The 27,969-nt window shown below is 41.8% G+C and overlaps 2 protein-coding genes across 2 annotated transcripts in view; both read right to left on the bottom strand.

Moving 5' to 3' along the window:
- Window positions 1–1,002: 1,002 nt before the first annotated feature.
- On the bottom strand, window positions 1,003–12,742 carry LOC142047291 (transient receptor potential cation channel subfamily M member 1-like). The gene is made up of 4 exons (XM_075069087.1): window positions 12,319–12,742; window positions 10,337–10,565; window positions 8,355–8,477; window positions 1,003–1,041 (listed from the first exon to the last, which is right to left on the bottom strand). The coding sequence occupies exons 1-4, from the start codon at window positions 12,492–12,494 to the stop codon at window positions 1,003–1,005; spliced, it is 567 nt and encodes a 188-aa protein (XP_074925188.1). The 5' UTR covers window positions 12,495–12,742.
- A 2,741-nt stretch (window positions 12,743–15,483) lies between these two features.
- Window positions 15,484–27,969, bottom strand: part of LOC116822295 (transient receptor potential cation channel subfamily M member 1) — a 35,974-nt gene continuing 23,488 nt past the window's right edge. Inside the window, exons 9-13 of the mRNA XM_032776063.2 lie at window positions 24,930–25,103; window positions 21,877–22,011; window positions 19,645–19,695; window positions 16,738–16,878; window positions 15,484–15,862 (exon numbers count right to left, since the gene is read on the bottom strand). Coding sequence (XP_032631954.2) covers window positions 15,665–15,862; window positions 16,738–16,878; window positions 19,645–19,695; window positions 21,877–22,011; window positions 24,930–25,103 — 699 coding nt within the window. The 3' untranslated portion in view covers window positions 15,484–15,664. The remainder of the gene's footprint in view (window positions 15,863–16,737; window positions 16,879–19,644; window positions 19,696–21,876; window positions 22,012–24,929; window positions 25,104–27,969) is intronic.

Here is a 27,969-nt window from a genome sequence, read left to right as displayed (position 1 = left end):
CTTGAAGCTAGGGGCTGATTTTCAAAATATACTGAGTGCTTACAACCTTAATAAAAGTCAAATGGGGAAATAATGGCCACAGGTGTCACAAGCTGGAAGTCCAGAATGAGTGGAGACCTTTGAACTTTTTGATATTTAAAAAAATTAGATATAATAAAGCAGCACTGAAGATGGAAAAACAATTTAAAAGGTTTTAACTATGTCTCTTTAAGTTTTAATGGGCGTTAGACCATGTGCGATGTGAATTTTGTTATGTGCTCACGTACAACGATGCTAGAAGCAGTATAAATTCGTAAGAGAAACAGATGCCAAGGCCAAAGTGTATTTTGTTGATACCTGTTCTTTAAACTATATATCAAGATGTTTTCCTATTATTTTGTTTTAAATTAATATAAGGTATGTCGGAGAAAAACTCATTTCTCACTTTTTGTTTGGGTGCAGCAGAGTCAGATACTTTATTATTTCTCAAGCAATTGCAATTGAGGGAGGGAGTGCCCTAGAACACAGGGTTGCCCCAGTCCCGGACAGGTCTCTCAACAGGTAAACAATTACAGCAAGCATTTATACTTTTGTTACAGACAATAATAAGCAACAGCTGCATTTTGTTTATACACAGGTCATCCTGATATCTTGGTTTTCTCACTTAAGAGACTACCAGGTCTACATTTCGTATTATCTACACACGAGGTCGAAACACTTCTATACAAACAGTTCTTTCCAATCGCCTCACACAATCCTCATTCTTCTACAATCTCTAGCGTATTAGGGTATACAGGTTAGCCTAACTCTTGCTAACAGAGACTCTGTCATGCATTAAGATCCTCTACATAATCCCTGTCTTCTTTCTCTACTTTCCACAGGTAACAAATTGTTAATAATCCAAAGTTAAGATGACTTACTCACCGTGTAAAACCAGAATTTTTACCAATAGGTGCAGTATATCAAATTCATAGATTCTTTTTTTTCCAATAGGACGGCTCGTTCTTTTGTTTCCATTCTCTTTCATCTCCCTTGTCGGGAGCCTGTATCAGCATTTGCATCCTGGAAGACAGAAACTGCAGCTTTGGTCACCAATATCAATGTCCACCTATGAGCTAGATTTTTTCAGTCATGCGAATGCTCAATCATCTGTTCAGCTGATACAGAAAAATCAAAGGTTACTTCACCTTTGTAACTGTTGTTCTTCGAGATGTGTTGCTCATATCCATCTAGGTAGGTGTGCGGCGCCGCGTGCTACGTGTTCGTCGATTACTTTTACCCTAGCAACACTAGGTGGTCCGGCCGCGCCCCCTAGTGGCCGCATGCGCCCCTGGAGTGCAGCGCCGCTTATTGTTCTCCTCACGCCCATCCTGCGGCATTCCTTTTCCTACTGATATATTAGCCTGCCGGCCCAAACCGCTTCCTCAGTTCCTTCTTGCCGGCTACTCCGACAGTGGGAAGGCGGCGGTGTGTGGACGGAGAAGAACAACAGTTACAAAGGTGAGTACCCTGTTTTCTTCTTCGAGTGCTTGCTCATATCCATTTCTTAGTAGGTGATTTCCCAAGCCTACCTAGGCGGTGGGTCGGAGTGAGACATTGCCGAAGCAACGACTGCTGTTACTAACCGAAGGCGCATCGTCTCGAGATGGTCAACCGCGCATAGTGCGATGTAAAAGTGTGCATGGACGACCAGGTAGCCGCCCGGCATATGTCTGGATGGGGACTTGGGCCAGGAAAGCAAGCCGAAGAGGCCTGAGCCGAGTAGCATGATGGGCGGTGATGCGACCAGCCGGACGTGAGCCAATTCGTAGCACGTCGTCAGGATACACGAGGTTTACCCATGATGAAATCCTCTGGAAGTTACAGGGAGACCTTCCATACGCTCTGCCACTGATGCTATGAATAACTGAGGCCGGAGCGTCTATGAGGCTTTAGTTCTGCTGATGTAGAATGGCGGGCCCGCGGACATCTCAAGGTGTGCAGCTGCTGGTCCGGCAGGCAGGTGTGCGGCTTCGGAAAAGAAGACCGGCAGGAAAATATCTTGGTTAAAGATGGAATTGGTGAGACGGACGGTTCGGAAGGAAGTCTGGTATGGTCGTAGCTGCACCTTATCTCCCGCACTAGAAGATGGTGTAGGTTGGGTGCTACGCCCAGCCACAGAGCTCGGATACTCGTTTGGCAGAGGTGATAGCTACCCGGAAGGACGTTGCTCCATGACAAGATCTAGTAAGGAGCAGGTCGCTAACGGCTCAACAAGGGGGGCCCCATGCGATCTAGAGAGATACCAGGGTTCAGATCCACGTAGGGAAGGAGGCTTAACCGAGGGTAAAGCTCTCTCCATCCTTTAAGGAACCTGCGAAATGTGGGGTGTGGAAACGGTGGACGATTACAGACTCTCCAGGATGGAAGGTGGAGATTTCCGGCTAGATGGGGACCCTAATTGGAAGAGCGGGCTTAGCCCTGGCCTTGAGATAGGGAAGTCAAGGGTCGCAAGACTTACAGAGACTGGACGGCAAGTCGGGACCATGGAGACACTCGTGCACACCCAGCATGAGGATCGCTTCCCACTTTTCGCGAAGATAAGTGGCCCGCGTAGGGTTTCCTGCACCTAACAAGGGCCTTGTTGGACCTCCGCTGACAAGCACCTGACGCTCAGACTCGTTCAAACACCAAAGTCAGCCATGCTGTCAGGTGTAGGGACGGAGGTCTGGGTTTACCGAAGCCTGCCGAAGTCCTGTGGTATAAGGTCCGGGTAGAGAGGTAGTGATATTGGAGGCCGCCCGGGACAGGTCGAGCAGCATGGTGTACGCAATACTGCCGCAGGGGGGGCCATGACGGGAAGCGATCATCAAGTCATCTGGCGCTTAGGTCCCCTGCGCAGTTGAGCAAGGACCCTGTGCCTCAACGCGGAACGGGGGACACCGCATACACGGAGCGCCCTTCGTCCCATGGAATGAGAAGGCGTCCGAGAGGGAGCCCGGTGGAGCGGCCCTGTTAGCGTGAGCAAGACCATCTGACAATTCCTGTTGTCCTTGGAGGGAACAGGCTATCTGGGGAAAGCACCACCTCGGAAGACAGAAAACAGAACGTCCGGGACCGGATGGCACCATTCGTGTGTTCAGGAACGATCTGCTCAGCTCGGTCCGCTAGTCGTATTCCGGCCCCTGGGAGGAGCAGAGGCTAGCATAGTCGATCGAGCTGGGCTACTGCAAAATTCCCACAGTTTCACGGAGCCTCTTGGCAAAGAGGGGAAGATCGTGTTCTCTCCATTGTTTGTTTATATACATGGCCGTCGTGTTGTCGGGGGTGAAAATGGCAACACAACAGCCCTGTAGCTGCTCGCGGAAATGCTGGCATTGCCAAGCGGACTGCCCTTAGCTCCCGGACATTGATGTGGATTTGGAGCTCTGGTAAGGACCAACCCTTGGTGTTGCAGAATGGCCCAGGCTGTGCCGCCCATCTGCCAGAGCGGAAGCATCCATCGTCCAGGGTAGTCGAGGGTTGAGTGCACAGTGAAGCGGTCGACCGGCGCAACACGTAGGGCGGGGATGCCAGCCACCAATTGAGGGAAGCCCAGCCACGTGAGACGTTATTAGTGCACTACCATGTCCAGGGCAGTCCCGTCGTGGCCCGAAAAGACTGAAGCGGAGCGCAGACGTTTGTAGAGGGCGGCAATGCGTAGCCTCGCGTGCTTGTAGACAAAGGTGCACTGCAGCCATGTGCCAAGGAGGGCCGAGACGGTACAGGGCAGTGGTGTGGGAAGGCGATGGAACCTCTGAAAGCGAGGAAACTATACGCTCTGAACATCGTATGAGGAGGCCAGCTGGCTGTTGCTCGATTCGAGTCCAGCAGTGATCCTATGAATTCTATTCCGTGTGTTGGGAAAGCGTAGGAGGGATTTCTCGAGTTGATGAATCAAATCCGAGACGCAGAGAGACAGGATCTCTGGATTGAACTGTAGCATGCCGGCTACCTTGCCTCAGGACGTCCCCGAATCAAGCAGTCGTCGAGGCTAGGGAAAAACATGGGATGTGAACGACGACGGCGGTAGGCGCTACTACTAGCCATACACTGGGTAACAAACTCGAGGGGCGGCGAGGAAGGCCGAAGGCACGAACTGCAAACTTGGTAGTGACGGACGCGTTTCACCTACGACAACGAGTGAAACGTCCTGTGCGGTGGGATATGATCGCCATATAGACATATGCGTCCGCTCCTGTCGAGAGCAGCGATACCAATCCCGGGATCGAGCGAAGGAATGATGTTTCCCAGGCCGACCATGCGGAACTTGGCTTTCCTGAGAATACTTGTCTCAGAGTCGCAGGTCCAAGGATGGGACGAAGGCGGCGCCTTCGCCGTTGCCATCAGGAATCGGAGTATGGAATAGAACCCTCTGCCTCTCAATGGCCTCTGGAACCTCCTCTATGGCTCCTAATGTGAAGGAGCTATTGAACACTGTACCTGTAGGAGCGAGTTGCTCGTGAGAGGGGTCACCTGAAGAGGGACCGGGAGGGAGGGTGGGAAGGGGGAGGTCGAAGAAAAACTGCAGACGCGTAGCGGCACCGTTCCACACGTGTGAGAGACCCAGCGGTCCTGATGTTTAGCTGGGGACCAACAAGCAGCGGAGGAAAGCGGCGAGGCGGTTGAAAACTGAGGTGGATCCTGGAGGACCTCGGTACGGGTGCTCCTCGAGCGCACCTTCCAAAAGCTGGGTTTCGGTCCCCCCCGCAGGCCAGGTGTTGGCGGGAGCGGAGCGGTTACAGCTACCTTGAGGGCCAGCACCTGGCAGTCTTACGAGAGGTCCCTGCCTCTTGCGCCTGGAGAAGTCTTCTCTCACGGCCGAGCGTGGGCGGTAGACCGTCATTCGGCCTGGGGCGCAAGGGCCGTCTTTGCATCTGCGGCAGTGTGCATTCCCACGCGAGCCGCTTTATGACGCGATTGTCTCTTAAGACTTTGGCGGCGAGGGTCCGTCTTTGGCGAGAAGAGGGAACCAGCTGGGCCGTCAAAGGGGGAGGTCCTGTATAAAGTGTATTGGACCTTCGACGACGGTAAGCCGGACGCTTGCAGCCATTTGAAAGTGCGCCTCATAGCGACCCCTGATGCGAGAGTTCTAGCTCTCGGAGTCTGCCGGCATCGTATAGAAGCCTGAAGGGGGTGCGCGCCACCTTCTTACCCTGCTGCATGAGCGCCGAGAGAACTCTTGCGAGAGTGCCTGTGGCGAGAAGGTCAAGTTGAAATTTCTCCACTGACTCCAAGGTGTAAAAACTGTAAACGGCTCAAGTTAGGGCCTGTTGCATTGGCGATTCGGAGCTGGAGCCCCCAGGAGAGTAAATCTCCTGCCGCACGGAGGTCCATTCGACGCTTGCCTCTCTAGACTTGGGCGCAGGTGACTTGCGCTGACCCGTGCCGCCTCTCAGCTCGTTGACCGCACTGGACCACCCACGAGCAAGGCGGAGGATGAACATTGACAGGTATCGTACCCTGTGGAGGGCACCATGCTATTTGCGCAACACCCTGTTGCCGGTTGGCAGCACCGAAGCCGGGGTCTGCCAGATGCGGTATCGGCCGTGCCTAGGATGCGTACGAAATAACGAGGAGCGCTAGCGCGGTCGGGGCCTCCGTGAGGGATTATGACTATCGGGGCGTCGTCCCACCTCGGCGAAACGTTACCTCCACTGGCAGATATATGTTCAGAGCACACCCGCCGTAGAAGTGCCTGGTGCGCCGTGCAGGTCGGTAGCGGTGGCCCTAGATGTGGTATGTTCCGCGCACAGCCTCGTCGGGGAAAGCATGAGGACGAGACTCCGGGACCAACAGGGTCCTTGAAGGGAACTCTTGGTCCGGATGGCCGCATTCTGCGGCTTGCATCATGGTGAGATGCGCACTGTTTAACCATAGTGTGCCGCCCGGTGGTCTGCTCACCGTGGAACTTGGGTGACCCCTCGGTCAACTGAGCAACGGAGGCGAGGCGGAGGCTGCGTGTGCGGCCACTGGCTCTGATGGGTACCCAACGGAGTCCAAAAGGGCCACTGCTGAGGGCCTTGAGCATCCGAATCCCTCCCAGCCTCGGACTCGAGCAGACATCGGAGAAGGGCTCCGTAGGAGCTATTTATCTGCTTATGGAATACCTGAGAGACCACCATCTTCTCACAAGATGCGAAGTGTGGCAGCTACGAACCATACCAGCCTTCCTTCCGAAGGTCGTCTCAACCATTCCATCTAACCAGATATTTTCCTGCCGGTCTTCTTTCCGAAGCCGCACACTGCCGCCGGACCAGCAGCTGCAACACTTAGATGTCCGCGGGCCCGCCATTCTACATCAGCAGAACTAAAGCCTCAAACGCTCGCCTCAGTTATTCATAGCATAGTGGCAGAGCGTATGAAAGGTCTCCCTGTAACTTCCAGAGGATTTCATCATGGTAACCTCGTGTATCTGACCGACGTGCTACGAATTGGCTCACGCCCCGCTGGTCGCATCACCGCCCATTGCTACTCGGCTCAGCCTCTTCGGCTGCTTTCCTGGCCCAAGTCCCCATCCAGACATATGCCGGGCGGCTACCTGGTCGTCCATGCACACTTTTACATCGCACTATGCGCGGTTGACATCTCGAGACGATGCGCCTTCGGTAACAGCAGTCTTGCTTCGGCAATGTCTCACTCCGACCCACGCCTAGGTAAGGCTTGGGAATCACCTACTATAGAATGGATATGAGCAAGCACTCGAAGAAGAAAACAGGTACTCACCTTTGTAACTGTTTTCTTCTCGTCCACACACCGCTCGCTTCCCCACTGTCGGAGTAGCCGGCAAGAAGGAACTGAGGAGCGGTTGGGCCCGGCAGGCTATATAGTCAGAGGGGAATCCAGGTGCGGATGGGCGTGAGGGAAAATACCGAGCTGCAGCGCGCACGGATACGCGCGGCGCACTACCAGGGGCGCCCAGCCGGCCACCTAGTGATTGCTAGGAGTAAAAGTATCCGACGACCGTGCACGACGGCCCGCAACACCTACTAGATGGATATGAGCAAACACATCTGAAGACACAGTTACAAAGTGAATAACCTTTGTTTTTCTGTAAGCTGAACAGATGATTGAGCATCATGACTGAAAAATCTCTCATAGGTGACATTGTATTGGTGACCAAGCTGCAGTTTCTGTCTCCAGGATGCAAATGCTGATACAGGCTCCCGAAAGGGATAGAAGAGAAGGAAACAAAAGAACGAGCTGTCCTATTGGAAAAAGATCTATGAATTGATATATGCACCTATTGGTAAAATTCTGGTTTTACACGGTGAGTAGTCATCTTAACTTTTGAATTAACAATTTGTTACCTGTGGAAAGTAGAGAAAGAACGACAGGGATTTGTAGAGGATCTTAATGCATGACAGTCTCTGTTAGCAAGAGTTAGGCCAACTTACCCTAATACGGTGAGATTGTAGAAGATGAGGATGTGTGAGGCGATTGGAAAGAACTGTTGTAAGAAGTGTTTCGACCTGTGTAGATAATACGAAATGTAGACTGGAGTCTCTTAAGTGAGAAAACCAAGATATCAGGATGACCTGTGTAGTCGGAGTAGCCGGCAAGAAGGAACTGAGGAGCGGTTGGGCCAGCAGGGCTATATATCAGCCGCCATGGCGGCGCCACTCCAGGGGGCGCCCAGCCGGCCCACCTAGTGTTGCTAGGGTAAAAAGTATCCGACGAACGTGCACGCGGCGCGCGCACACCTACTAGAATGGATATGAGCAAGCACTCGAAGAAGAAGCTTCCTTCTGAACAATAGGACTCTATTCTCTAATTATCCAGTTCCATTGCACTTTGAAAAATACAAGGCAAGGTTCTTAGCTGTTGTAAATTGGCATACCTCCACTGACCTCAATACAGCTACATCAATTTACACTGGCTGATAATGTGGCCCATATATTCCCAGTACTAGAACACACAGGGATTTTTGTTTCTACACAAGCAGGTGGCATGGGAAAGCTGCAGATTTCAATCTGAAGTGGCCAATGGCATAATTGTAGGCAAATCTGGATATTAAGTCTGCTGGAGAACTTAAGAGCATTCTGACAAGGCAGGGTAGGCAACCTAGGGCACGCATGCCGAAGGCGGTACGCAAGCTGACTGGTCCTGGCCACCGGTCCAGGGGGCTCTGCATTTTAATTTAATTTTAAATGAAGCTTCTTAAACTTTTTAAAAACCTTATTTACTTTACATACAACAATAGTTTAGTTATATATTATAGACTTATAGAGAGACCGCTTCTAAAAAGTTGAAATGTATTACCGGCACGCGAAACCTTAAATTAGAGTGAATAAATGAAGACTCGGCACACTACTTCTGAAAGGTTGCCAACCCTCATGATAAGGTATAGTACCAACCACATTTTCCTCCTCTTTTTCTTTGCCATCTTCATTTTCTCTTGATGTCTGATAGGAAAAATCATCAGAACTGCGAAACTCTAGGAATAGGATGGTGGGTGGGAAGAGAATCCCCATTATAACCTGGGCAAGAAAAGAGGTATCAATTCAATGCATCATTGATAACATCATTAGATTTTGTTTAAAACAACATTATTTCTTTTGTTGCTATCATGTCTCTGAACAACATTCAACATACAGGAAGCTACTGAAATAATTAATATTTATCAAGCACCAGTATTACACATGGCAGTATAATTAGGGTGATCAGACAGCAAATGTGAAAAATCGGGACAGGGGTGTGGGGTAATAGGAGTCTATTAAGAAAAAGACCCCAAAATCGGGACTGTCCCTATAAAATTGGGACATCTGGTCCCCCTAACTGTAATATATATTAATATATAACATGGAACTTGCTCTGGAAGACTCATCTTGGTAGATGCATTGCAATAAAACACACCAGAAGGTAAAAGTGTTGCAGGACAGGGTTCAATAGCTCAATTCAGTGGAACAACACACAGCAGGATGGTGAGGGGAGCAGGGTTCATACCAAAGCTTATAAATTACATTCTGATATGAAACAGGTGGGTCCTCAGAAGAGTTTTGAAAGAATAAAAGGGGGAAGCTTAGCAAACAACAACTGGGAAAGCTTTCTAAGCATGAGAGATAGCATGCACATAAGAAGAGTTGGAGAAGGAGATAAAAGGAGTAGTGAGGGGAAGGAATGAGAATAGAAGGTTTGGGGGACATACAGATGAGGAGCATAGAACTGGAAGGTTAGGGAAGGCTGAATTTTGCATGGAACAGGAAGGGAGTCAGTGAATAGATTTAACAAGGGAGAGAGATGTGATCTGAAAGAAGGGAAAGGATCATGAGCTATGATTCAAGATTTTGAGTAATTTAAGTTGGAGAGAAGTGGGAAAGTGAAAAGTGAGAGAGATGAAGATGAGACAGGTCAAGGAGAGTGAAAAACAGAGAATGGATCAGGATGTTGGCAGGAGAAGAAGAAAAATATAGATGGATTTTGTAGATGTTATGGTGTGAAAAATCAACTGGATTTGGTGATGACCTGAAAATGAGAAAACGAGAGATGGGTTGGAGATGACACCAAGGTGACAGGCCTACATGTGGAAGGCAGTTTTAACAATATAGAATGAGAGAAGGACTTCACCTGATAATAGACCAGAAAATAATATATTATCCTCTTCACAAGCAACACCAAAACACTCCTCACACTGTGTGTATTATGTGTCTCCCCTTGGCCCCACTTAACATTATTCATGTTTAGCAGTTATTCATTCTTTGAACCCACCCTTGAACAATCACCTGAGTCTCATCAATGGAAAGAGAGAGAAATCAGCAGAACATGTGTTCAAGCACTCAAAACAAGAAAAGAGTCTTTCTAAAAAAAGTGTTTTTCCCCCCATCATTCTACCTTATTCTGCATAGGTTCTTATACCACCCTTTTCACTGTATTATCTGAGCTCCTTCCAGTACTGCATTAAGAGATGTGACTAGCATCTGTCACATGTGGTTTGTTCTCTCTCTCATCCTTCATTATGTGCCCTTCACCACAGTAGTATCTGAACATGATGAATGTCTTTTAGCTTCTCATGTCATATAACCAGTTTTCATGGCCAGGGTATAAACTTAAATGAACACTTTTGTCATTTATCTGGCTTTGCTTCCAGATTTAAAGCATACTAAGCCTTTTATTGCCTTCTACACTCCCTCTGCCATGGGGATGTTGTCACTTCAATATTCTGAGATTAGGAGCCAGAAATATTAGCTTCACAAAAGAAATACTTTTAAAGCACCCCTATAATTAGGGGGCTGAATGGTTATATGAATAAATATACTAAATCTGATACAATACTATATGCCTTAGCTGTATCTTCAACATCAGTGCCAAGGAAATTACTGCAATTGTGTAGAAGAAATACCTTAAGGCCTGGGTTTTTCCGCATGCGTAGTCGCCCCATCCACATGTCTGTTAATAACATCTGGCTGCAGGTGTGAGCTATGAAGTCCCTGTGTTTAGCTGCCACAGCAAGTTTTAGGCAGGTGGAGTTACTCCAATTTTTCAGTTCATAGGTCAGTAATTTCATGGCAACCTGTTCATCATGTTTATAGGATTGATCTAACAACTCAACAGCCAGTTGGCCAAAATCTCTGAAGAAAAGGAGACATGCAAAAAGAATTGGATAAACTTTGCTTAAAAATTGTAGTGTTCCCTTAAATCTGATTGTAAACTCTTTTGGGTTGGGACAGTGTTTTCCCATGTCTTTGTACAGAATCAAGCACAACTGGGCCTCAATCACGATTTGTGCTAGCATGCAAAACTTCCACCCACAAATAAATATAAATGATAATTAACTCTGGTGCTTAAGAAGCTATTGATTGGAAATGTCATTATTGCTTGTGTCATAAACAGATAGTTAAGGGTTAATGTCTCTTTTACCTGTAAAGAGTTAACAAGCTCAGTGAACCTGGCTGACACCTGACCAAAGGACCAATCGGGAGACAAGATACTTTCAAATTGAAAGTGGATTAGATTTATGTTTGTTTTCCTTTTATTTGCAAATGTGTATTTTGTGGAAAGGATACTTTCACCTCTGTTGGCTGTTAACGGTATTACTTAGGCTTTGGATGGGGAAGTCCCTCTGGTCTAGGGAAAGCTGAGATCCTGTAAACATGTTCTCCATCTTGATTTTACAGAGATAATTTTTTACCTTTTTTCTTTCTTAATTAAAAGTTTTCTGTTTAAGAACCTGCATTGATTTTGTTCCTTGTGCTAAGACCCAAGGGGACTGGTCTGAACTCCCCCACCCCCGCCAGGAATTGGTGGGGGGAAAGGAGAGAAGGGGGAGGAAAAACTTATTCCTCGTCTGTTTTAGGATCCAAGAGTTTTGGTCAGTGTACTTCTCAGGAAAGTCTCTGGGAGGGAAGGAGGAGGGAAAAGGTTAATTTCTCTCTGTTTTAGGATCCAAGGAGTTGGATAACAGGTCTCCTCTCTCAGGGAGAGTCTGGGAGAGGAGAAAAGGGGGGGGAAAGAGTTATTTCCTCTGTGTATAGAATCCAAGGAGTTTGATCAGGGTATATCTCAGGGTTTCCCCAGGAAGTTTTTTGGGGACAGAAAGTGTACCAAACACTATATTTTGGTTGGTGGCAGCATTATCAGATCTAAGCTAGGAATTAAGCTTAGAAGGGACATGCAGGTCCTCATTTTCTGGACGCTAAAGTTCAAAGCGGGAAAGAGACCCTGACAGCTTGTAAAATATTTTTCATCCTTTGATTACAGGCACTATAGACGTTGTAATTGTCATTTTGTAAATTTCTAACATTCTAAGGACAATTATAATAAAGCCAATTACATTTGAAGTTTTGAAGAAATTTGTTTAAAACTAAAAAAGCAATAAGGCACAGAGACTAACAAACTGAATTAGAGTGCATAGAGTAACATGTAATTTTCATTCCCTTTAAACTTATTTTTATTTTTAATCACCTTCCTTCAAACATGTCAACTTCTTTCACAGCTCTCGTGAGACTGTTTGGGATAAAATTTACTTAGTAGACTCAAATTTACCTCTTCAGAGAATTCATATACATCAGTTAATCCTGACCTAGTGAGGTAAGCTAATTTTATTTTATTCAGGAGGAAACTGAGGCAGAGACATTAAGCCATTTTCCTAAGACCACAGAGGGACTTCAAGATGTGATAACTTAAAAATTCGTGCCTCCCAGTCTTGTACCTACATCCTCAAACTTCATAGATGAAAAAAGTTGGTCAGAAAAATGGGCCAAACAATCATCTCTGTGACCCACCATCTTAAAAATTAATTGCAATTGCTCAAAAATAACTTTGAGCAGTCTATATGGCCCCATATATACAAATTAGCCATGCACTATGCTCCAATTAACTAACTTTGAGTTGTTGTCCAAATCCTGAGAGATGTCATCCACCAGTTCACTCTCTGAAGACTCATGAGCCATGGATTTGTACAGTTTACATGCCACAAGTGCTTTGGCCATGGTCTCCTCCCCTCGCTGCCAAAGAAAGAGTGCCATCTTCTGCCGTTTCATCAGCACTGCCCATACCATGAGTTCATGAAATGGGTACTGAAAGCGGCTGACTTCTGGGTCATCCACATCAATATCTATCTCTTCCTCCTTTTTCTTTTTCTTCTTCTTCTTCTTCCCTTTGGTTGGAGGCTCATCATCCTAAAGGAAAGCAAAACAAAAGCCTTGCCACTGAATTCTGAAAGCTATTGTGAGACCTACTCCATGCACAAAGAACATATGGAGATAACTACTGGCATTTCCAAAAGAAAATGTGAACTTCCCATTAACAAGCAGCCTACATTCCTTGATTTACATCACGTTTTGTAGTTTAATTTCTGATTTGTTTCTATAAAGAATGCCAACAACAAAATAATGAAATAATACCTTACCAACAGATCATGCATTGGGTTAGCACTCCTGGGTTAACATTTTGGCCACAGAACCATTACTTGCATGCTTCATTATGAGTCACTAGTGTTCTATAAATACAGTAGAACCTTATTATATTAAAGTCATCACTTTACACAGACCAGCTATAGTATAAGCAGAGTTGTACTGCATATGCAATTGCACTAGTTGCTTTGCAGTAAACTGAAACAACTTAAGACTTTTCTTCTATTGAATTGTCAGTGGAGCTTCACTATAAGCAGGTTATACTGTACTCTCTGATTTGATATGGTCTATCTCTATTCCTGCAGAATAATGCTTCATATCAGGCATCAAAGCAATTTTTAAACCAACATGCAGATGAAGAGAAGGGAAAACAGGCAAAGGGAGGTAGACAGAATCCTTAGGAACAGAGTTAAGATACTAAAGGGAATGTTCACCTTTGAATAAGGAATCTCCTCATATGTATGCAGTACAAATTGAAGGTATAACTATCCCATTTCCTAAAAGGATAAGGAGGACAGGCCATTACTACAGGAACAAACATGGAAGTAACTGAAGGGAGATACAGACAATGGAGCAGGATCCTAAAGGGAGAAAAGCCACGCCTGGGAAAATTAGGGTTTAAATAATGTAGGAAGAATACTGCATATATAGATATAGATAGAGCTACTGATAATTTGTAGGGCTTGATTCCACTATCAGAGATGGAGTGCAAGTAGTGGTGATAAACACTTTATAACATCAATCCTTGTGCATGCAAAGTGCACTGGATTCTTTTAAGGAAGTATGCAGCAGCATGAGCTCTATATGAGAGTTCAGAATTAAGTTTTAGAACCTGAGATTCCAAGCAGAAGTCTTCACTTATTCCTTAAATACATCTCACCTCTTCCTACTTTCCAACAATTTCAGGAAGGGAGAAGTGGTCCTTATAGAAATTGCAGTGGTCATTATTCACATACATTTAGAAAAAACGTTATCAGTCTTTCAAGAAAAAGGCTGTGCATACACATGCAAGTGTCATTTCAAATCAGAAGACGAGAATTGCATTTTTTTGTAGAAAAGAACAAGCAATGATTGCAAAATGCCAAATAATTTATAGTTAACAGTAAAGAAAATAAAAACTAGAAATGAAGAAATTTAATATCCCCTCTTCTTTTCACATGAGCACAAAAACTTTCTTACTTCTTTGGAATTTTTTTTAAAAGTTAATTTTATTTTTCACCATTTCTTTTCTTTTAGATAGACGGAACTGCACCGAGTGCAAGATGGAGAAAACAGAGTTAAACTTCAAAATACTTCAATTTCTTCTATGTAAAGCATTTGCCACTGAAGGAAAGCATAAAAACATCAAAAAGTGTTCTTAGAAAATACTGCATAACCTGCATATGAATAAGGCCACATATCTCAGAGCTCAGCTCATCGGTATATATATGAGACCACATCTCTTCAGCTCTTGTTTCCTCCCATCTGTAACCTAAGCACTTTGCCCTAAAGCTGTTAGAAAATATGAAGTAGATTTGAGAGGAAAATTAAAGTTTCCTTTACACTTCCGTCATACAGGGAAAAGCTGCTTATCTGCTTTGGAAAACATAGGCCTTTGTGCATATATATTTTACAATTGACTTTAGCTTTGACATAGAACTCTGTTCACTAGGGTTGCCAATTTTGTGTTGTAATGTATTCCTGGAGATTTCATCACATGACATAATCTTTAATAAAAGATAAATCTTTAATTCCTGGAGACTCCAGGGAAATCCTGGAGGGTTGGCAACACTACTATTCATACAGTGATAATACAAGCTTGCTTATATGCTTCATATACAAAAGTCCCTAATCTTTTCATGTACCAAGTATCTAACTGGTATGTTCCAAGGTATCTGTTAGAAATGTTTAGCTCTGCCTTCAGATCAGATACTGAGCTTTCCCAAAGTTTGTTGACATCTGAACCAGGGTTCTGGTTTGGGTCCATGGGAGAGACAGGTCCCAGATACAACATTTGGATCCAAATCTAAACTTCCCTGAAGTTCTGGGGTGGTTGGGGCAGGGCTCAGACCTGGGGTTCTGGTTCAGGTCCATCTTATTTCTGGGCTGTTTACTACAGAGCAGTGCTGCTATGCTCTGAAATAATCAGCTACGTTTTACAATGGAAGAAAATAACTAACATAACACTTAGTTAACTTGACTGAAAAAGCAATTTCCCTCTCTGAGCTCTCTAAGGCTATGTCTATGCTAAATCCACATGTAAGGATGTAAGTATAGATGCAGCGGGTCCAGCTAGCGCAGTTATAAACAGCAGTGTAGGTGTGAGACCTGGCTTAGGTGAGAAGAGCAAAGTGCCCTACATACCTTAACCCCCAGGGTACATACCCTGCATGGTTCTCTACGTGCCCAAACAGTACCTTCCACATCTATGCTGCTGTCTTCAGCTCCGTAGCGTCTCACTGCCTCTCCCCTGCGAGAGCCTTTCCTTCCTACTGCCGGAGCCTTTCACTGCAGTGCAAAGCTACACACCACAGTGACAAGTGTGGATGCAGTCTGCCTTTCACTGTGGCATGTAGCTACACATGTAGTGCCTGTACTTTATATGCTGCTATAGGTGTAGACATAGCCTAAATCTTCCATGCATAAACTGCACTTTAAATATAAAAAGGATTTGACCTTGAATTACTCAGCTGCTGTATTCTCTCTCATCACTATGTTTTCTGTGTTCGTATCTAAAATTGTTTTATCTACAGTATTTTCCAACACTGGAGTGTGTTATTACATAATACTGCTAAAAAACTGCTTGAGGATTATGTGAGCAAAGCTCTACGCAGAACTCAAGACCGTAAATATAAAGCAGGTTGCTGGTGTTTCAAAAGTAATCTGTAAAATAGAAGATTCCAGTCAGATACAATTGATATTAAATCAATGTAAAACTGAGAAAGCTCAGAATGATGCAGAAAGGTGTTTTTCCTAGTTATATGAAAAAAAATAATCCGACTTACCTCCATTCCTAAAAGTTTAAGAGCTTTTGGCTGCATATTTAAAAGAAAAAGAAAAAAAATCTAGTTAGATGGAAGGGAAGAACAAAGATGTAAGAGTGCCAAATAAAGTAATTTTTTTCATTTGCATAGACAGGAACATTATTTGGCTAATAGCTGTAATTCTATTTTGGAAGGGAAAAAAAAGTTTCTTATTCTGCCCCCTCCACCCAAATCATCCTTTGACTCTGATACAAAAAAAAAAAAAAGGCCATTTTTGAATTAAAAAACAAACAAACCAAACCCATTTAATTTTTTCCCCATAGAAATTAGAATCTTTATTCTATTACATTTTCTTAAAATGACTCCTCTTTATATTCAATTAGCTTCATAATCACTACTATATTTTGGCAAGAGAACAGTTTATTTTGGGTAATAAGCCATTACTCTTGGAAGCAATCTTTTACAGGAGATTTGCAAAGTTATTCCTCTTCTGAGGCAGCTCCTTTGTCTTACCTGGATCGGGCCTATGTATTATTACAATTACTTGCTCACTGAGCTGTAGTTTATCCCTATGTTTTTTGTATATATAACTATTCTATGCAGTTACAATAACTTTAGAAGGTCATACTCACAAATTAAAGCTGGGAATGGCTAAACATACATAACACCACAGTTAGAAATACTTGGATTGTTAATTACCAAGAAGTGTGGAAAGCGCACACTTGCACAACATATTTAGCACATATTGGGACCCTGAGTCTTTATTCTTTAGCTCAGACATTTTGCATTATCCTCATATTAACTCCACAGGCTGTTAAATGAAGATCAAGTGGACACACAGTAGTTCACACAAGATTCAATAAGTGGAGAATTAGTTATTTTGATTATTAGCACTATGGGGAAATACAACATAAACTCGTTCTTACCCTCTTTGGTCCAAATAAATTATTGTAAAGGGTCCGAAAACTTTTTCGAGTATAGTTGCAACGATAAGCTCCACCCATGAGGTATTCAAGTACAAGACCAATATCTATCAGGCTGATATGATAATCGGGTGGAAGATTTCCCTACAAAATACAAAGTGTATTTTTAGGATATAAAACAACAGTAAAGCATATACAGAGACTTGCCCTGGCTATATACATTATGACACATTTATACTCATACTTGGTAGACATTAATATTTTATTCATTATTAATATATTCATCCAGGGAAAATTTTTACTTGGGGACAAATTCTCCTTTGGGGAGCTGTCTGTGTATCCAAGGGTAGAATTTCAGCAGTGGTTGTTGGTAACATATATATCAGTACAGAGTTATTTGCAGCAGTTAAATAATATGTAATGGAACTATGAATGTATCAGGGAAGGGAAGAAGACAAGAGCTTTATAGTTTTTAATATAATTCTGCTAAAATGGATACAATCACATTATTTTTAATAAATCAATGCAGCTGAAAATTTATACACATTCTGTTGATTATGTGCTCCATGGAAATTTGATGTAATTTCATAGGTTTTCATTTTATAGATAACTTGCTTAATTTTAGTGTGGCTATCTCATGGCTGAAAGATTTAAGTGATGACCAATCTTACTAGAGGTACATGGTGCTAAGAAATTAAATTGAAACTGTTTTTAATTCAAAAATAAAAATCAAGTGTTTATAATAGCCATGAGGCTTGGTTCTGCAGAACCTGACTGATGAAAGTACGCTTCACATGCACAAGTAGTTCCTCTGAAGTCAAAGGGACTGCTCGTGAGAGACAGGGCTTGCAGGATGGCCCTCAGTGACTCTGAGTTCTTTGAACTGAATTAATAACATTACATTCCATGTTTGAATGGGATTTCAATCTGCAAACTAATCTGAAGAGCTTTGTCTATTTTAAGGTTTTATTCATGCAAGAATTAATTTTGCTTCTGAGATGGTTTAAAGCTGGCTTTTTGTATAATGGAGTGGGTGGTTTTTTTTCTCTGTACCCCTTAATAAAAATTAAAACAAGCATTTTATTACTACAACATTTCCACTAATACATTCCTTGAATATTTATGATCTGTGCAATAATTTAGTGAGATATCATTATAATACTCATACTCCAAATGTATACATATTATCACTAATAATTCTATACAGTACAAGATTATAAGCAATTTTAATAAATTTCATAAACTATAAATGTACTATGCTACTAAGTGTATTCAGTTATGGAGAACATTATAGTACTTGCAAACTCTATAGCATACTAGGTGCTCAGATTCCATGGTAATGAGCATGGTATAAGAACCTGAATATAAACAGATAACTCCTATATTTAGTTTGCTCAACCTCAAAATGTGAGTCTCTGTGTTTTAAAATAAAAAGTGACAATTACAAATTAAAAGGGGATTGCAAATTATGTGATTTCTCAGAGAAATCAAAGAGAAAATTATCTGAATTGGACAGTATAATGTGTCCTTAATGTAATGGTTCAATGGACTTGAGATAAGTCCCCAAACGAAGTCAATGGAAAGACTACTATTGACTTCAGTAGACTTTGGATCAAGTCTATGATGAGAAATCAAACTACTAAATTACAATTTGTTTTAATTATTCTATTTATTTCAGGATAAGTCGGATTTGTTTACACTCCTTGCTTTTTAAAAAGAGAGCAATTACGTGTAGTATGCTGATATACGAGTTTCCTCCTGCTTGTGAAAGGGGTCAGAATACACTGTAGCTTTTACTGTATGGACAACTTTTTCCCCCACCTCATTATTATCTACAATTCTCAGGCCACCATGTACAGGGAACGTTGGGTTAATCTGCAGTCTAAACTTGGTAAACAAGCAGGTTGTATAATCTATACTGTCATATTGTTAAAGATTGGTTGACAGTTACATTAAATCTCCCAGAGCTGTGACTGAACACTGTGTTTCACTGTTCTAACTGTATCCTTTTTTGCACACCACAGCAAGGTTTAGTCTAGAACACCACTTAGCAATAAACTATGATGAAAGAGCTACATTCTAGGGAAACAAATCACCTCCATGTTAACCCAACCAAATCCCCGAACTTGTCGCTGAATGAGAGTGAGCCATGGAAATGCGATGACCAGGAGGAGAAAGATAGACAGACAAATAGGAAAAATACACAGAAGAGAGTTAGTACCATTGGAAAATGTGATTAATGAAAAATTAGATAAGAATTAAACCCTGAGGTGGATCATTATGGATTATACATTGAACCAATCCTAGAAAACTTTCAGGAGGAACTCACTGAAATCAGCTGAGGTTTTCCTTGCAATAGGAATGCAAGATATACTCTGTGTAGCAAAACAACAGATGCAAAACCCATCAAATATAGTAAATTTAATACTAAGCCTTACAATACATTTATCGGCAGTGGATGGTAATGAATAATAGATTTATGACTTCTAACTCTGAAGAGTGGAAGTGACTTTCCTCCAGTGGAAGTGGTAGAAGTAACATTGCTTGGAAGTCTAAAAAACACACTAGTAAGTACACAGAAAAGAACAATCCTGCATTGGCAGGTAGATGAACTGGATAATGGAGTAGATATTTTCTCTAACTTCTGATTCTGCAATTTTGCCAGGAAATATTTTTCCACTATAAGGTTGTATGTAAGCTTCTTTTGATATGTAAAGAAATTAAGTATATTTAAATCTGGTCTGAGTATCTTACACTACTAGTGATTTAACTTCCCTTTCCTTAAAAACTATAATTTCATTTCACAGTTTTATTTTCCATCTACATTATATTCACTTTCCTCATTGATTTGTAAAATTAAAATAATCATGAAAATAAATCCCAGTATCTGGAAATAATACAAAAACGTACCTTTTTCACATCCCTGACTAGCAAATGCAGTGTATTTGGTGGACCCAATCTCTGAAAGAGAAACCATTCATATTTTGTTAGGCTTTTAATTCTTCCTTTTTTTTTTAAATCAAAGTGTAGTTTCTGCAAAGCATTAGAAATTTGGATGCGAATTCCCAGAAAGATCATTTGTTCATTACCCGAATAGCACATGATTATATACTGTTTTCTTCACGGATAAAAAGATAGGTGGCATAACTGGCCAAAAGTAACAAGTCACTTATAGAGTTTACAGCCACCTTTGTGCTGCTATCAACCTAGGAACCCTGTGCAAAGGTCCAGTCCTCAGATATACATCACAGGAGCCTTCAGGTTGCCTTAACTTGCACTGGCTGCCAACAGCTACAAGGGGCTGTAATTCCTGCCTGGGAATTGCAAGGTACCGGGATGCCTTGGCACTGACACTTTACCTTTGGCCACACCTCCCACACTAACAGCAGGGAGAGGTGATGGAGGAATAGTTTATGGCAGCTCTGTGCCTCTGCAGGATCTACTCCTGGGGGAATTCTGTGCCAAAAATTAAACATTCTGCACCCAATATTTTAAAATTCTGCATATTTTATTTGTGAAAATAACACAATATAACCATGCTAGTTTCAATTATTTTGTAATTTATTTCAAAGATCTGTCAGCAACTGTGTCTACAACAATACAGACAACAAAAAAAATTCACGAAATGTTTTTTGACAAGTAGATTCCTTACCAGGTATATTAATACAGAACTCTGAGCAACAATTCATTTGAACTACAATGTGGAAATGTATTTCCTGCACCCCTAAGGAGCAGTGAAAAGGCTTGGGGAAGCCAGGGAGAGTGGAGGAGCTTAGGGAGAGGGAAAAACTGCTGGAAAGGAGGCTGGGTGTGAACCTGGAGGGTTGTTGGGTGTGGGTGGGAGAACAATGTAAAGGGTTTTTGGGAGAGGGCAGAGTTTGTTAGGGACCCACCACCATGCAGACCCTGGATGACCCATAGTCTCTCTCATTTAGTCAGGTACATCTGACCCTGTCCCCATGTATCCGTGCACGCCTACTTAGCCACCTCCTGTCCCCATGTGTCTCCGCACCCCCACTCCCATTCCACCCCTGCCCCCATCTGTCACCCCCACTAGCCCTTCTGTGACCCCCTGGCAGCCCCAGGTGCCCCATGGTGTCTGTGTCTCTATATCCCATGCCTCCTGATCTGCCCCCATGGGCAGGGTGCTGTGAGCAAGGCAACTTCTTTCTCTCTCCTATCTGGAGCTGGAGCTGCTCCTGCCCAGGAGCCTGCTCTGTATTCTGGTGCCACAGCAGTCCCTTGTGGATGAAATAAGTAACTGCAGCACCTTTCCAGAAGAATGTATTTTTGTGGAAAAAAATTCTGCACAGCACATGAATTCTGCACATGCACAGTGGAACAGAATTCCCCCAGGAGTAAGGATCTACTGGGGTGTTCTGTCTGTGGGTTTGTGCAAAGGAGACTCTAGTCCCAAGCAGCCTATGTGTTATAAAAGAGGCAGGATGACCTAGTGGATAGTGCACTGGACTGGGATTCAGGAGAACTGGGTTTTATTCCTGGTTCTGTCACTGGCCTGCTGAGTGACCTTGGGCAAGTCACTTTGCCTCTGTGCCTTGGTTTCCCCATCTGTAAGTGCGAATAATGATACTCAGCTCCAGGTGTAAAGTGCTTTGGGATTTATGGATGAGAGTTTCTATATAGCATTTTATTATTACAACAACAATAAAGGATAAAGAAATGAAAACTAACAGAGGGTCAACAAGATTGTGTATACGTCAGTGAGCGAGTTAAGAATATGTAGGTAAAAAGCCACAGCTATTGGCTGATATTATGGTTTTAATGGCAATACTAGTTATTAAAGAGTTCTTAATATGCTTTTTAAAAATACTTCACTATATTTACATGAGAAATCATAAGATTGTCTAAAAGCTGCTCTAGACTTAGTCAAGATACTCTGTGTATCTTAAAGTATTATGAAGCCATGAGTTATTACAGTGACTCCCTCTAGTGATATGCACCTTTCATGGACTGTCAGTGTGCCCAGTTTTTTTCCCCTTCAATTGTTGAAGTATAAAGTGAAACCACCAGTTGGACAGTTTCTTGCCAATTATTGTGGGGGGAGGGAGAAAGGAAAAAGTGTCATGCTAAACTCAACAGTGAGAGATGCAGCAGTTTATATCAGAATCACAATTCACTCACAGTATTATAAAGCTCTTCTAGTCGAGGAATAGTGAGGAAGCGTTGCATGTTCACTCCATTTTCAATCAAGAGTTTCACAAAATCAACTCGATCGAGTACCAGGGCATCCAGCATAGCCTGCTCCAGGGAATTCACCTGAAAGTTGAGAACAGAGAACACAATGCAAACCCTGGGTAAGTAAGTCAGAGATGCTGTGCCAGCAACTGCTAAATAGAAGTTTTTTGGTTGTTTAATAAAAAAAATTCACATGTGAATTTCAAGCTATGTTCAGTCATCTACATGTCAAATGTCATTGTTCCATGTATAGTTTAAATGTTGTGGTTTTGGATTTTTTTTTGTTTTTGTTTTGGATGCGTCCTTAATGTTGAAGTAATGAGAGCAGTAAATGAAACCTTTAGGAACATAATTGTAACATTCAGTACTTTTTATTTGGTATCTTATAGCTAAACCAAGTGAAATGACACATTATATGAAGAGGTGGGTTTGCTTGCTGTGTGTGATGGGAGCAGGTTAAATTTAAAAAGAATGAACTGCACAAACATAAAGAGTGTTTTGTACCATAACAACCCACATAAGCAGCATCCATTTAATTGACAAGCTGTTTCCTCAAATAGAGAGAAGTGGCAATATGCACTGGCTTCGATCTTCTGAAAATAAATCCCCAAGTTCTTGCTGGAAATATTTGTCAGAAAACATACAAGAGCTTCCCTTAATATGGCCAAACATGGGAACAACTCAACAGAATGTTTAACTTTAAAAAAAATTAAAATAAACTCATAGGAAATTCAAAATAAAAGAACTGTCTTTCTGTAAAATGTTAAGTCTCCCTCACTAATCACTTTTTTGTAATGGAAAAAGTATATATTTTTGCACTCTTTCTGTTCCCAAATATGGTTTAGTCACTTTGGTTCAAACCTTCCAAAACAATTCACTCCTGAACTGAAAACAAACCTGCCAAATTCCAGCCAGGAAGGAAAAAGATTGGAAAATGTAGAAGTGTTAATAGCAACAGAAAATTACCACCTAAAATGGAAATGCTTGTGTGACCTTAGCTACAGGTAGATTGCACAGAAATATGTAATCTACCTATAATTATGAAGCCACCTATAAAATACATAAAAGTAGGGCTGTCGATTAATCAGAGTTAACTCACACAATTAACTAAAAAAAATTAATTGTGATTAAAAAGTTAATCGCGATTAATTGCACTGTTAAACAATAGAATACCTATTGAAGTTTATTAAATATTTTTGGATGTTTTTCTATGTTTTTCAAATATATTGATTTCAATTATAACACAATATGAAGTGTACAGAGCTCACTTTATATTATTTTTGATGACAAACGTTTGCACTGTAAAAATGATAAACAAAAGAAATAGTATTTTTCAATTCACCTCATACAAGTTCTGTAGTGCAATCTCTTTATCGTGAAAGTGTAACTTAAAAAAGAATCTACATTTGTGTTACATAACTGCACTCAAAAACAAAACAATGTAAAACTTTAGAGCCTACACGTCCATGTCCTACTTCTTGTTCAGCCAATTGCTAAGACACAAAAGTTTGTTTACATTTATGGGAAATACTGCTGCCTGCTTCTTATTTACAATGTCTCCTGAAAGTGAGAACAGGTGTTTGCATGGCACTTTTATAGCCAGCGTTGCAAGGTATTTACGTACCAGATATGCTAAACATTTGTATGTTCCTTCATGCTTCAGTCACCATTCCAGAAGACATGCTTCCATGCTGATGATGCTTGTTAAAAAAATGTGTTAATTAAATTTGTGACTGAACTCCTTGGGGGAGAAGTGTATGTCTCCTTTTCTGTTTTACCCACATTCTGCCATATATTCATGTTATAGCAGTCTCGGATGATGACCCAGCACATGTTTGTTTGAAGAACACTTTCATAGCAGATTTGACAAAATACAAAGAAGGTACCAATGTGAGATTTCTAAAAATAGTTACAGCACTGGACCCAAGGTTTAAGAATCTGAAGTGCCATTCCAAAATCTGAGAGGGATGAGGTGTGCAGCATGCTTTCAGAAGTCTTAAAAAAGCAACACTCAGATGTGGAAACTACAGAACCTGAAGCACCAAAAAACAAAATCAATCTTCTGCTGGTAGCATCTGACTCAGATGATGAAAATTAACATGTGCCAGGCCACTCTGCTTTGGATTGTTATTGAGCAGAACTCGTCATCAACATGGATGCATGCCCTCTGGAATGGTGTTTGAAGCATGAAGGGATACATGAATCTTTAGCGCATCTGCCACATAAATACCTTGTGACGCCGACTACAACAGTGTCATGCGAATGCCTGTTCTCACTTTCAGGTGACATGTAAACAAGACGTGGGCAGCATTATCTCCTGCAAATTGTAACTAAACTTGTTTATCTGGGTGATTGGCTGAAGTAGGACTGAGTGGACTTGTAGGCTCTAAAGTCTGACATAGTTTTATTTTTGAATGCACTTTTTTGTACATAATTCTACAGTTGTAAATTCATCTTTCATGATAAAGAGATTGCACTACAGTACTTGTATTAGGTGAATTGAAAAATACTATTTCTTTTGTTTTTTACAGTGCAAATATTTGTCATAAAAATAAAGTGAGCACCGAACACTTTGTATTCTGTGTTGTAATTGAAATTGATATATTTGAAAATGTGGAAAACATCCAAAAATATTTAAATCAATGGTATTCTATTCTTGTTTAACAGCGCGATTAATCACAATTTTTTTTAATCACGCGATTAATCACAATTAATTTTTTTAATCACTTGACAGCCCTACATAAAAGGTTTCCCATGCCTCAAAATATTCCAGGCATCAATATGTCCCTCACCAGAAGTTAATTCCTTTCATTCCATGTGGGATTAATGTGTCTGTTTGCATCACTTCTAGGACCTTGTAGAAGGTAACTCATTCTTTGATTTATCTTTGGGGTAGGCTGGGTGTGTGCACATGGAAAATGAGAACAGATTAGAGGGAGGAGTCAAATGAGATAAAGAACAGAGCAGCAACTGGAAGAAAGATGCCACTTTCACCTTACCCAGTTTAGTAGTTCAAGCTTCCGTGGATCTGTTTCTTCTTCCGGCTCTTCTTTCATTTTCCCTCCCTTTTTTTTTCCTTTTCCTTTCCCTCTGGCTGCTTTAGTTTGAACTGCTGGAGATTTCTTTTCCTTCTCAGGTGCTGTGCCATCAGTCACTGTAAGGCTTCCTAAAGGCTACATTTAATAATGCACAAATATTAAGATAATACAGTCAATTGTTTTGGCAATTGGAGATTGTACGTCAATAGAATGTTCTATTGAATCTTAATACCACTACTCTCTTTTAAAGTGGTGCTGTGTGTAACCTACCCTCACTCAGTGTGGCATGCTGTCCCCCCTCTAGTGGTGGCTGGGCCACATATAGAGATTAATGAGACTCATACAGCCTTAGCTAACAGAGCTGGGACTTTCAGCTTAGGCAGCATAGAGGCTAATGTTTTAAGATCTAGACATTTGATCCCAGCTGCTGGAATAGGTAGAGAATTCACAGTTGAAAAGGCAACGCCTAGTACACAATCTTTATCTGTAGTGGCAAATCTCTCAAAACACCAAGGCCCAAATTGGGACATAATGTGTGAGAAAGATCCAAAATGAGGAACACCACACTCAACAAATTCATGCAGGGGTTCATTCCCAGAGTGCACCTGTTCCATAACCATTTGCTTGATTCTTCATCCCTGATATGAACAACAACATTTCAAAGTGGGACAGCACCATATTTTTGTAGTAAGTAGTTAAGTCTGGGACTCAAGTGGATGTCTCAAAGTAAGGTACAACGGAGAGGTATGGTAAGATGCTGAATATGCGCCTGACACTTTACCTTCTTTCCACTTTTTAAACATATATAGAGCAATAGTGGAATGTCCAAGTAAAAGCAACAAGCAGATAATGAACAGAAGGGACCAGTGTTAATAAGAATGCCACATGGCCATCAACTGACCTCTATATAGTCATATGGGCTAAGGCCAAAGAGGGAAGATTGCAGTTAAGTGCCTCATTTACGTGCTAAGATCATGCTTATGTTCACGTCTCCTCAAATGTGCCTATTCTTCACTACACTCTTCTCCATTTTAACTTGTGCTCTTGGGAGAAGGGAGGAAGGCACGCTTGAGGCTAGAATTGGGCAAACACCGAATTTTCAGTAAATCAGCAATTTAAAAAAGTTGACAAAAATTTATTCCAGATGGAACAAAACATGTCATTTAGGCTTGGACCATTTAACATTTTTGAATTTTTAAAAATATTAAAGAAAATTTTGAAACAAAAATAATTTCAAACTGAAAAAAAAATATTTTTTTTCAAATTGTGTTTGTTTTTTTTCTTAAACCAACAATTTGGTAAAAACAAATTGAATTCACAAAATGCTTCAATGTCACCAAAAGTGCATTTTTCAATAAAAAAAACATTTGGATGAAATTTTTTGAGACTACTTCCCCTCAGAGTTTGGACTGCTGCACCTCACACTTAACTTGTTCTCATACAAAACTTACACAAACATTTATGCTAGACCACAACAAATTGGTTCATTGTGCAGAGAACCAGGGCTGCCCAGAGAGGGGAGGGGGACAAATGGGACAATTTGCCCCGGGCCCTGCAGGGGCCCCCATGAGAATATAGTATTCTATAGTATTGCAACTTTTTTTTTATGGAAGGGGCCTCCAAATTTGCTTGGCCTCAGGCCCCCATAATCCTCTGGGCAGCCCTCCAGAGAACTGCAGGATCAAGGGCATACACGTTTGCTTAACAAAGCTTTCTTTTTTGCACAAAGTCCTCTCACACTATCCTACCATGAAAGCATTTATAAGTCAGGACAGAAATGGATCTGTAAACTCACTGCAAACCCTATATCAAGGGCAGTCTTCATTAATTTGAAATGACAATGAATTGTAATTGGCTCATGTAATTTCCACAAAGAATTGAAGAGTACAAAGATGAAACTGGACAAAATAGAGGTAGGTTTTGTTTGCCCGTAGATGTTTTTGGATCTAAACACAATAATGTGGAGATTGCAACATTTCCTCTAAATAAATTGATTTATAATAACACTTATATTGTTTAGGATCCCTAAATCCTCTTTATGAAAATGTTTTTAATGGACTGTGAATATTGGAAACATCACATTCCTAACAGGGAAAGAATAAAATAACATATACAGGAAGGACTGTTGGTTAAATTTTTAATGACTGAGGTTTCTAAATTAAATTAATCTCAATGAAGCACACAGTGTGGATGTAAAGTATTTTACTGACCATTTTATTGTACATCATTTCAAGAAAGACATCTAATTAAAAAAAAAAAGAACCTTACTTAATTCTTATGGCCTATTTCATCCTGGTTCTTCAGAACACTTTGTAATAATTTGATACCAGATGGTTCATGTAGTAAAGCAAAATGCACAAGCATATTCAGTCATCAAACTTACTTAAAACGAGGGTTTTTTTCATTACATGAATGACTCTAGGGTAGAAGTTTCAAAAGCACTCAAGTATCTGATCTTCCCCCATTGAAATCAATGGGAGCTTTACCATTAACTTCAATGGGCGCAGTATCACACTTCAAAAATGATTTAGGAACACAAGACCCATTCCAATACCTTAGGTACTTCTGAAAATTTCACTCCTACATTCATTTTGCACCATCTTACAGCCTAAGGGCCTGATATTCAGCATTTGTCTCTCTGTGGTCATGATTTTGTCCTATTAATTCCAACTGGGATTTTCAAAGGAGTCTCCTAGGTGCCTTTCTAATTTCCAGCCCTACTGTGTAATTTATTAAAGCTAGACATCTAACCACCTGCTTGCACTCACCAGTCAGGCAGCCTGAGGTCTAAGTAGTATTACATCTGGGTGTGATGATTGGTTCTGCTGAGGCCTGAAGCTTGGTCTACCCTACAGCGTTAGGTCGATGGAAGGCAGTTTACGTTGATGTAATTATGTCTGCGTTCACACTACAGCCTTGCTCCCACTGATGTATGTGCCTATTATACTAATATAATAACTCCACCTCCACGAGAGGCATAGAGCTTACGTTGGTGTAACAA

This window comes from Chelonoidis abingdonii, chromosome 9 (assembly GCF_003597395.2).
Source record: "Chelonoidis abingdonii isolate Lonesome George chromosome 9, CheloAbing_2.0, whole genome shotgun sequence".
Taxonomy (NCBI): Eukaryota; Metazoa; Chordata; order Testudines; family Testudinidae; genus Chelonoidis; species Chelonoidis abingdonii.
Note: the sequence above shows the minus strand (reverse complement) of the source record. Positions and strands in the feature narration are given on the sequence as shown.